This window comes from Eurytemora carolleeae, unplaced genomic scaffold (assembly GCF_000591075.1).
Source record: "Eurytemora carolleeae unplaced genomic scaffold, Eaff_2.0 scaffold1966, whole genome shotgun sequence".
In the NCBI taxonomy this organism is placed as follows: domain Eukaryota; kingdom Metazoa; phylum Arthropoda; class Copepoda; order Calanoida; family Temoridae; genus Eurytemora; species Eurytemora carolleeae.
The window spans coordinates 1-12,059 of NW_019397853.1; the positions used below are offsets into that span (position 1 = coordinate 1).

At 30.8% G+C, this 12,059-nt stretch overlaps 2 protein-coding genes across 2 annotated transcripts; one reads left to right on the forward strand and one right to left on the reverse strand.

Annotated features, from left to right (window-relative positions):
• Nucleotides 1-43: 43 nt before the first annotated feature.
• On the forward strand, nucleotides 44-982 carry LOC111716122 (uncharacterized; the record flags this gene model as incomplete). Its single annotated transcript, XM_023491544.1, is given in 2 exon segments — nucleotides 44-99; nucleotides 615-982. Coding segments are annotated over 2 exon segments (308 nt in total), but the record flags the coding sequence as incomplete, so codon positions are not given.
• A 39-nt stretch (nucleotides 983-1,021) lies between these two features.
• On the reverse strand, nucleotides 1,022-5,736 carry LOC111716121 (uncharacterized). Its single transcript, XM_023491543.1, has 5 exons — nucleotides 5,683-5,736; nucleotides 4,352-4,410; nucleotides 3,703-3,738; nucleotides 1,641-1,719; nucleotides 1,022-1,267 (listed from the first exon to the last, which is right to left on the reverse strand). Exons 1-5 carry the CDS (start codon nucleotides 5,734-5,736, stop codon nucleotides 1,112-1,114), a joined length of 384 nt encoding a protein of 127 aa, XP_023347311.1. The 3' UTR covers nucleotides 1,022-1,111.
• Nucleotides 5,737-12,059: the final 6,323 nt, after the last annotated feature.

Consider the following 12,059-nt stretch of genomic DNA (forward strand, 5'->3'; position numbering starts at 1 on the left):
CAGTGGCCTTCAGATTTGTATAATTATTATGATTGATGTTCAGGGGACGATATTACAACACTGATCCAAAGAGCAGAACAGGAAAGAAAAAACTCTTGGGTAATGTTTTTATAACTAATTATCAAGTTCTCCATTTTATTCATAAATATGGTTTTACCATTGATCCTAAATTTGCATCAGATTTAGATATATGGGGTTTGTGCCACAATTTTTGGCAAGTGTTTGCAAGGCCCATTAATGCACACAAAGCCTCCAGGGGCGTATTGGGGGGGGGGGCCTTACCACCTAATCGATCCCCCCCTGACCCTTAGTCAAATATATCAAACTTCCATTTATATTCGTTCTCTTAAAAATTAAATTAAAGATTTTTATCTTATTTACAACATCTCTATTTTTTTTCTTTATACCGTTTTTTAAGGAGAATTTTCCTAGTTCAGACGAATTGGACCCCCCCCCCCCACACCAATACACTTTCATCACGTTTAACCTTCTGAATGAACAGAGATAACCCTGCACGTGGTCGCAGCGCTTGTCCACCCAGAAAAAGAAATATAGAAATCTGGAAATAGGATTTAGCTCAAAAAGCGCTAGAATATAATGAAGTTTATGTTCAGGCGAGTAACCGGTTTGCGTTCAGTTCCCGAGTTCAGTCCCCCGACTCTAGTTCTGAACAGTCTCGGAGTAGTTCAACAGCCTCCTCCTCACCCTCCTGGTGTTCCGGAGGCTGGAGTTCAGGACCAGGGTCTTCGTGGACCTCCAGAGGAGTTTCAGGAACCTCTGTAAGGTCATCAAGCACTATGTCAAAATGCTCAACAACTTCCAGACGGTCAAGTACAAGTTCTCAATCTATTATGGCGATGGACTGATGATTTAAAATCGCTTTTACATTTTTAACTTTATATTTATTTTTATATACCCAATATTAAGCACAAAAAGTACCTTTATAGTTAACAATGTTATATTTAATAAACAGAAAACTGTTTCTATATTTAATAATATCTGTTTCCAGAAATCTAACATAATTTTAACATGGATGTTAAAAACGACATTTTTAAGCCTTATAGATCCATTGAGTAGCACCTTCGATGGAAATTTAAGGGATTAGACAAACTTAGCTGTGTATGAACATTTTGAAATAGAAAAATAGGCTTACCGCTCTCAAATTGTGGAGAAAATGTACAATTTTGATTTTATTAAGTCCGTACATTTGTTTGTTAGCCAGGGTGTTAAGCAGACGAATACATTCATTCAAATCATCCTCCAAACCCTGGAAATTAAAGAATTTCAGTGATTTCAACGTGTGGCTTGGCAACTAATTCTTTATTTATAAAATTTATTACTTATAGGTTCAAGTTATTGAAAACAATTTACACAACTATTCAAATATTTAATGTTTACCAGCTAATAAGACCGGGCCAGTTTAGAAGATTTGCATGGCCTTGTTTCCCGTTTTTTGTGCTTCTGGATTTAAGATTTACAGATGCTGCGTGCAATCGATTTTAGCATCTGTGCTTAAGTTAGTATTTGGTAAGATTCTAATAGCTCATGTCAGAATGTGATTTGATGAGCTCTTTACATAGAGAATTCTCTATGGCTCTTTAAGGAGGAGAAAGGGAAGGGGGGGGGGTGGTAGAACTTACCTCTATGTAGAATAAAGTAACTCCTGGAAAAATAAATTGAAGACCAGTTAATTTTCTTTTATCATCCTCTATACAACTCCTGTACAATACATTCATAATCATTATGTGTTCTGAGGACAACTGTAATAAAATTCTATTTTATTTTTTAATTTTAGAGGGATAAACGAAAAAATAGGTTCCAATTAAAAATTTCCATGACCATGCATATTTTGGTTTTTTAACTTGTAACCAGTATTTTAAATAGCTATGCATAGTTGTCTTTTTTAAAGCTAGGCTTTCAAGGCTCTTCGAGCGCCTTAATTGCGTTAAAAATTTCATTTTTTGAGCTGATTTATCTGCATACCTTATCTTTCTCGTAAATGTAAATGAATGATTTTGCAGATTTTTCTATTTGCATTGAAAGACCTTTGTGAAACATTGAAATCTTTTAAAGGTTCTTGAAAAGTTTAGGCACGAAGACAAGTAAGCAGAGAAAACCTGGTTTTCATTTTACTTTGGAATTATGAAAGAAGGTGTAAAATCTTTCCCTGGAATATTTAGAACTATGAAAAGGATAATTTTATAAATAAGTAATAATATTTGCAATTATCCAGGATAAAAAGTGTTATCAAAAATTAAACTTTATCCGGTTTATAGGACGTATGAAAAAATATGTTAAAAAATAATGCCTGACACTCCTAGGCTTTGTACGGTTATATAATTCACCAAAACCATGCTGCAATCCTTCAAGTATCATAAAGGGGAATTTTCATCGTTCTAAATATCCCAGGGAAAGATTTTACAGGTTCTTTAAAGATACTGTTAGATTAAATCTGTGAATTGATCTAAAAAAGTTTGATTTTTTGTTTTTGAGGTTTTGGGATGCCCTCTCCTGTAAATCCCCAGGCTATTTCAGAAGACCTATATTTGCAGTTGCCAGATTATTGTGAACTATGAATCATAAAAGTGCACAACTGTTTTACTATTCATCAATAGTTACGACTAAGGGCAAAACATAATATAATCTTGAATCAAATTTTTATCAAAATGGTCGCATCTGTCCAAAGGATGTTTTTTCTTTATTTTCCCAAATATTTTAGAAAATATAGGTCAGGATGATTTATCTTGGAGAAAGCAAACTTGAAGGGGAAAAGAAGGTGAATGAAAAAAAGTGACTATGAGCAGATATTTTTGTGGAAATAAGAGGAGATTTATGATAGCATATTTTTTTGTAAGGTAGATATAGCCTCTAATGAAGGTTTGGCCTCGGGCCTCCATTACAGTTAGGGAAACTATTTTTTATGTGTAAACAGTTTGAGAAGCTTGAGATATGTATAATTAAACAATTAGGAAAACTATTTTTTAAATGTGGATAGTTGAGAAACTTGTAAAAAAAACTTATGAGAACAGTCGAGGGTAGCTAAAGATGTGTACATTTGAGATAGGGATAGTTGGAGAAGCTGGAAATATTTCTCTGCAAACGGTGAATTAACAGTTGAGGCAGCTAGCAATATTTAGGTGTAAACAGTTAGGGTAGCTATATATAAACAGCTGAAGAACTATCAGAGATATACCGAGGCGCAACAAGGGGGGCCGGGGGCAGCCGGGAGCACGCCCTCCCCTAGCACCCCTGCAGAATATTGGCGAATATCATTAATTCACTGGAGTCAGGAATTATAAAACCAAAAGATTTATTGTAGAAATTGTATTCTTCTATGGTTAGTTTAAAAAAAAATATTTTTATCTTTCTGAACGTTCACGGCTAAAGGCTAATGTAAACATTTAATGTAAAAAAGTTCGAAATGTATTCAAACTTTGAATTATTTTGGTAAAATATTTGGTAAAAAAGTTTGAAATATCAAAGGTTTACACATAGAGTAATAAAACGAAGAAATACGATCAGTCAATATACAAGTGTACAGTGTTAGATACGTAAACATATCGTGATGTACACAACCGACCACTCTATAAATTATAATTAATAATGTACTTTAAAGTTTAACAGGTAAAAGTAAAGTTAAAATGAAGAATTATATACTAAGTTTTAAAAAAGTAATTATGATAAAAATTAGGGAAATCTTACCTAATTTCTTGCTCCCATGCCAAGGCCAGTTTTTGCCTTGAAAATAAGTTTTAAAGTCACATTTAAGCATTAAACAAGAATTGATTAGATAAGGTTGAATTTCTAAATTTTGGTTTTCATTTGATAGAACTTTTAGAATTTTCCTTAAAAATAAATATTAAATCTTTTTAATAATTTGATAACAGATTATATTTTTTAATTGGTTATCAAAACTTAAATAAAGGATAAGCTTTAACAATAACACTTTGGTAACTTATAAACAGTATTTCCCTTTCCAAATATGTTTATTTGTTTCTTTAAAGAAAAAATGTTCATCCCAATGAGAAAATTGGTAATTGTATGTAATACTAATTACAGTTTTACAACTCGTCAAACGCTCAAAAATCTTTTAATATGTAAAGTGCGAAAAAAAGGCTGAATACATTCTGGAATTGGCAGGACTAAATTATGAATTTATCGGGCCCATATTGCATAAATTTCACTAGAAGGGGTTCATTCATTTGGCATACCGTCCCGGTTTGCCTCACAAAGTCTGTTTTTTGTACTGTACTTGTACCGTACAAGCTCTGGCTAGTGGACATTCGGCCCTGTACTTTAATTGACTATGATTTAGTTTCAATGATTAGATTTGTTTCTATTTAATGTTTACCTTTCATTGCCTTGATCCCCATACCTAGCACATATAATAACTGCTTCATAAAATGAATCCTAAATATATGAATATAGCAAGAGTTTTTTATCATGTCGTATTCCATAATTAAGATCAAATGCCGCTGAAAAATGCAAAATGCAATTAATATATTAATATTAAACTCATTTTTCCTCGGCATTTGATCTTAATTATGTAATACGACATTATAAAAAATATCGGGGATTCACTGTAGTCTGTAACATATTATTATTTTAGAAACGCATAACTTAAGGGATAGAAATAAAAATCTACAAGGTTTTAATGAAATATAAGAACTAAAAAACACCATCTGCGGGCTGAACATTTTGTAAACTTATTAGGCCGTGAAAATTCATAGCTTTATGGCTGAAAATAGTTTTACATTTTGACATGTTTATTAAAATAAACTCGTGTAACTTACATTAATATTCATGTTTCCAACTAACAACTAATGTTTTTATCACAAATCACGTTTTATTAATTGTGTACAGTGTACGACTAGGTGTACGGTATACACTGTGAACTGAGAAAACTTCCCTCATTTACAATATTGATAAAACAAGAAATGTCGTCTTTTCTACTCCTTACTTTAAATCATTCCTACTCGAACTAATACTGAATGTTGAATTTTCAGGGTGAGAAAAACTTTCCGGGATTAAAATTGTTTTAAACAAAAATGTAATCGTCAAAATTCAAAATACGTTTTGAAACATAGAAATGTATTGGAAAACATTTATACCTTTCAATTCTGTTCCAATATATTATAGAAAAAAAAACTATTGACAAGTGAAAGAATTTATATTTTCGCAGATTTTTTTTCACTTTCTTTCCATATTTATCCTTCTAACACATGATTTTTATATTTTTTTTTTAAATAACTCTATAATTTCTGATTTTTACTCACCCTGACTTATCCAAAGTTCTTCTTAATCCTTTTACGGTTACTTTAAAGCATTATTGAACAATTGGAATTTTAAGCATTAAAACTCCGGTACTGTGTTCAGTCCTTTTTAAAGTCTTTTTTTGTCGGCAACTATTGAATAAATGTTCAATAGAAATTATGAACGTTAAAAAAAGATATAGAAGAATAACGGGATTATCGTTGGAATTTTAAGTGACTTTCCTTTTTACGAGAGTCAAGTTCGATTCACAACGGTACCCTTGAATAAGGGGAATCACACTCAACTAAGCTTTCGGTGCATTCTGCATTAATTTTACACTGACCGAAGATATAGTAGGGTTTAGTGGAGGGTGGAATTGAAACCAATCCATTTCTAAACAGTTTAAATCTGTCTTCATCAGGTTTTTACCTTCTTCTTCTTCTTCTTCTTTTCATGTTCAAATACATTAGATTCAACCTTCATTATCTATAAATATCTATCTATCTATCTATCTATCTATCTGTAATAGATATCGCATAACCATCTGTAAACCTGAACTACGTTGTACATTATTAATCATCTTAACTGCGCTGTAAATAACTATGTAACATGATTTGACTTAACTATGCTGTATATAAATACGTAAAACCTGTAGCTTAATTACATTAGTATATAACGTCAAAGAACTGGTAATTACGTTGATCAACTGAACTTGTTTCATATAACCAAAAACACATTTAGTTGCGATAATACTCCGCTTTGATTACAGTGTGAGAGTAATTGTTTTTTTGGTAAGCGAACGAGAAGCGTCCTGAATCACTTTCTTAAAAGATAGATATATAGATTGGGATATAAATTGATTGTATCTGTATGACAGATACCTGGGAATACAGACTGAGCTGTATCCGGATTGATATTGGCTATGGTGTACATGTGAACCTTGAGTTCCTGATTAAGTTGTAAGTTTTTTGTAAATTTTACCGATATTTAGCAATAAACGTTATCATTATCATTAACTTTTTTATCACAATAACTATCTTTTATCTGTTTCTTTATCTTTTAATCTATTTATAAAATATAATAACCACCTTTTATGTGTTTCTTTATCTTTTAATCTATCTTTAAAATATAATAACCACCTTTTATCTGTTTCTTTATCTTTTAATCTATTTTTAAAATATAATAACCACCTTTTATCGGTTTCTTTATCTTTTAATCTATTTTTAAAATATAATAACACCTTTTATCTGTTTCTTTATCTTTTAATCTATTTTTAAAATAAAATAACCACCTTTTATCTGTTTCTTTATCTTTTAATCTATTTTTAAAATATAATAACACCTTTTATCTGTTTGTTTATCTTTCAATCTATTTTTAAAATATAATAACCACTTTTTATCTGTTTCTTTATCTTTTAATCTATTTTTAAAATATAATAACCCCCTTTTATCTGTTTCTTAATCTTTTAATCTATTTTTAAAGCATATTAACTACCTTTTATCTGTTTCTCTTTCTATCAATCTATAAATTTTTCAAGAACAAACTTATTTTTTGTTTATGAACTTTTTGCTGTGTACTGTTAGGGAAAAACAATAAAGTTTCCTGAACAGAAATTTTTAAAAGTATTTTGCAATAAACTCTTAATCGTTAGTCAGTAGTTTGAAGTTGCATTTATTTTAGAGCTTTTCATTTCCAAACTTTTTTATCGATTTTGACTCATCTAAACTTCAAACCTATCTTAAGTTTCAACTTGTTTAATCTGAAGACTATCTACTAGTTTTAAACCTGTTTCAACTTTAAAACTTTCCTAGCTAGGTTTAACCTGTTTCAACATTAAAACTTTCCTAGGTTTAAACCTGTTTCAACTTTCACCTATTTTAGGTTGAAACCTGTTTCAACTTTTAATATTTCTTAGGTTTAAACCTGTTTCAACTTTAAAACTTTCCTAGGTTTAAACCTGTTTTAACATCTAGCCTTATAATAATATTCGTAATTCTTAACTCTAAAAGTAAAATAAGCGTAATTTCAAGTGACCCTCCATTTTAAGATGACAATGTACGATTCACAACAGTACCCTTGAAAATTATAACCTTTATTTGATCAGACTGTGGAAAATAGAGCCATTTTCCTATGCTTTTAAATGTTTAACTCCTGCACAGTAGAAATGCAAAGAACTCAAAATTGAATATATGTAATAAATGTAATATAATCATATCATATCTTTTTACAATGTTATATGCTAAACCTATAAAGTTCAAAGATCTGACTATTGGTCAGTTTAATGTTACCCGTTCCATTATACCTAAATAATGGAACGGGTAACGGGAATGGTAGAGAAATAGATTTAGACCTCAGAGGAAGTTAGAGATTACTTAGAGAACACTTTTGGAGTTTTGGCATTATTACAAAAGGGGTTGTGCGAGGATGGATTTATGACTCAAGCTAGATACCACTTACTTAGAAGTTGAAAAAAAAGTAAAGTGAGAACCCATGGTTTCACGGAGAAGCGCGGGAAGCAGTACCATTTAGAGAAATTAGGGCTACACACTTGTTGACGGCTAGAAAACGAGATTCTCAAGATGAAGTGATAATAGGCCCGCTGGAATCAGTCGTTGAAGGATATATATTTCCCAACAATATTTCCCAATTGGAACAGCAAACTCACAACAGAATGAACCCCCGTCTCAAAAATCGATAACAAAAAATTCTCTTTATTTCCTGAAAAAATTACATATATTGATAACGTGTACAAATGTTATAATGAATGTTTATAATGAAAAAAATCCTTCCGATCTATTTGCGGGTGATAAAGGGGATAACATTGGTTGAACAGTACTAAGAGACGATTTAAACTTCTGAAATAAGATGACAATTGATTATTAACGAAAGTCACTAATTCTTTATATGAAATTATTCTTTGTTTAACTTTTGAAAATGGATTCACAATACGCGAGGTTTTGTCAGGGAGAACAAAGAAAAGGGGGTTAAAATTGTTTGGTTTGGTGTCTCCAAGAGGGGACCTAAGTTAAAGACGACTTTACACGGAGACCTATTGTTAATGGTTGACAACAGTGTAGCAGAAGTTGGGGCTGCTGAACGTGAAATTGATACAGTGGCACAGTTGGTATTTATGGTAAGGTAGTTTATCTAGTGACGATTACGACACGGGACCGGATGTGGAGTCTACCAGAGAGCAAGGAGAAAGCTCTCTTCCCAGCCAACTGGAGATTTTAATGCAGAAGATGACCAAGTATAGAGATAAAGGCTCGTGTTATGGGTTTCGTAAACATTGAATCTAAGGAGGAGACTACAAGCAGTGAAACAGAAGGTAGAGAACAAGGCATTTACTCAAACATGGGAAACCGACGTTACACGGGAAAACACACGATCCTTTCACAGTTACTAGCAAAGAGAATAGATTATATATTAGAGTGGAATTTAGACAATCCCTCGGTATGCATTTTGTCAGTCCCTTTCAGCCTGAAAGGGATTTCAACGTGTACAAATCATGTAAATGTTTACAAATTATATGCAGTAGAGTTATACATTAAAACAGTATGTTCCCTAGACTATCCATTTCAATTTCGAATTTTTTAAAGCTGTTAAATAAACTTTATAAAATGAATTAGGTGAATGAAAAACATCATTTGATCTATAATTATAACGGAAAATCATCGTTTGTAAAGTGAAAGGCATAGAGTCTATCTGAAATGATCATTGGTCAATTATGAAACCAGCCTATTTCATAATTTAATTTTTTTTAATATTAATTTTAGATTTTCTATAAAATGATGTTCCAGGGCCCAAAAGGTTACATAGCACAAATATGTGAGTTCACCTGCAGTATGGAAACAGTACAACAAAATGGCCGTTTTACACTTTTTTTCTAGTAAATTCCACTCTAATATATTCTATTCTATTTGGTTACTATGATGCTGGAGCTGGGGTAAGAAACCTGATAATATGAAGGAGTATAAAGATATGCTACGTTGAGATATTGCTGCTGGTCAAGCTGAACGGAGGAGATATGCTGAGCTGAGCAAAGTCAGGGATTTGTAGAGAGTCAAGACGTGCATATAACTCTATGAAACTTATACATTTCAGTTGAAACATTCACCGCAAGGAATTTAACTAATAATGAGAGATTAAAACTTTAAAACTTTATTTTTGAATTGAAATAAGATTATTGTAGAAAACACCCCGTCCCTGCCCCTCCGATTGGGATTGGGTTAACATCTAGTTGTTCTATCTGTGTGAATTACGGTTTTTAAACTCTGGGAATTCCAACTCATCTCTGACTCATCTAAACATTGAAATGATTCAAGGGGATTAAAATAGAGGATCGGGGGGTAGAGGTTGGGAGAAGGGGATTTGACTTTCTGGTAATGTGATGTCATGATATAAACCATTAAGCCAAGTTAAACAGAACAAGCCAAATTCTAAAGAATCCGCAAAATACGCGTATTTAATTTAATTTTCTGCATTTAGTAGAAAAAGGGTTTAAAAATGAAACACATATAATATAAATATAATAATATATATGCATGTATTTCAGGGGTAATACATTATTGATAATATTAAAGGATTTAATTCATTCAACTCCTTACATTTACAACAAAAAATAACAAACAGTTTATTGCTAAAAACAACTCAATCATTAAATCCGAAAATTTTGAAGGTCAGGCATGTTTGCAAAAGATAAAGGGAAATAACCGCGTAAATAGAGATATATTGGGTAGAAATAAAACAATATTTTGATTTATTCATATCTAGATGAAGTGCCAGGCGTTGCCCGTGAAATTTTAGAAATAAAAAAGAAAAAAAATTTGAATTTTGAAAAAGTTATTCAGTTTAGAAAAAAGATTTGGAATTTTTTAAAATAGAGGATTATGATTGATCCTGTACTATACAGAGCTGCTTGTAAAAGCATTTGGGAAATTACATAATGAAATATGATTAAAAGAGACTTTCCGTTTTCTCAGTTGAATCAGAAGATGTTGAAATAATATGTGTTTTGTGTAAATTATACAACAGTCTTCAAATTCATTGCATGAAATACAGTGAATATTGCAAACAGAGAAGTGAAAATTAGATTTATTTAACTCAAATGTACATCTTATCAATGCAAATAATTGACAATTTAAAATTGAAATTTATTTCAAAATTGAAATTAATCTGTCGAAAATCTTCTATGAAGATGCGTTGAATATTTCAACTACAGGGTTACCCACAAAAGATGAGACTTGAAAGCCGACTGTGTGGAATGTATACTGTCCGTTTTCTTAAATTCATGATTTTCGAAAGGCTCTATAAACTTCATTCTTTATTTGTCAAATATTTTAATAAGCCATTGAAAGCCACATTCAAGGTAGACGATATACATTAAACTTGAGATCGTCATATTTTAAGAGTTACAAGTCGTCTTTGTAATTTTTTTTATATAAAGATTTATTCACACACAAAATTATAAATACATATTTAAATGGTGTAGTTTAAATTTGTTTAAATAAGTTTTTGAAAATACAGGTTTCCAAAAGAAAAGAGAAAAATATGCAAATAGAAAATATTGATTTTTACTCATTACATAACATATTTATCATTTCAGTTATTACATAATCATCGAATCCTTCAACATATAAATTATTCGTTCTTGTATTTAAAAGTTCTTGTAAAACCGGAAATTTCCATGCATGGTCCAATGGGACATCAAAATATTTCATTTGTTTCTTAACTAACATTTTACTAAGATCCGAAGGATTTACAGAACAATCATTTGCAATAGAAAATAAATTTCTGCCAAGAACTGTGTTAAGGTCATTTTTACATAAATTAGAAAGAAATCTAATGCAAAGCTTAGAACTTGCTTCAATAGTCTCATAGAAAGACACACATCTACTAGTTAACATGGTTTTTACATGTAAATATTGTGAAATACTTTCAATCAAGTACCTATGCGTATCTCTAGGTACATTAAAAAGAATTCTAATAGCAGTATTCCATACTGTATACAATCTTGAAATCCATTGGGAACTCAAGTCCCAATTACTAGATCCATAAAGACTACAACAATAAATATTATACAGTTTCAAAATAACATCAGGACTGTTAAAATAAAATTCTTGGTTAAGAGAATGAATTTTTGAAATGAAAATAGCTCGTTTTTTATTGCAATCTATGGTCATTGAATTATCACTTTGCAGAACATTTCCTAGATGTTTTAAGTCGTTAACAAATGGTAAAGGTAATTCATTCAATAAAATTGGGGTTATTTCATTATAATTAACCCTTTCTTTAGAAAAAATAAGGCATTTAGTTTTACATTTACAAGAGGTTTAAAAGTATCTTCACAATAATGTAAACGAGAAAAAAAACCGTAAAAATGAATTAAAATGGGTATGCAAAATCAAAAATCTAAATGTCCGTCTTGAAACACTTCATGGCTGAATTCAATCAATTAAAAATCCCAAAAGGATTAGTTGCTAGTTATAATCAAAACATTCCGAAATGGAGGGCATTCAACAGTTCTATATCATATATATGCATCTTTTAAGAGTTTGAAAATCTAAATTCGACCTCTCTAATTATGTGTGTGTTTTTAATTCGTTTAATTCTGAATGAGTTTTAGAATTTTTCAATTCTTTTTTATCAATGTTGTTTATAATATGCTACTAAAGATAAGTCATTTTCGATTAAATTTTATTCTTAGTTATGCGATTTACCTGCGGATTAGAAAAATTTTTATTTTTGGCTATGAATGAAAACACAAAGCACATATGCTTTTGGTAGATTGTTTAACACATTTAATT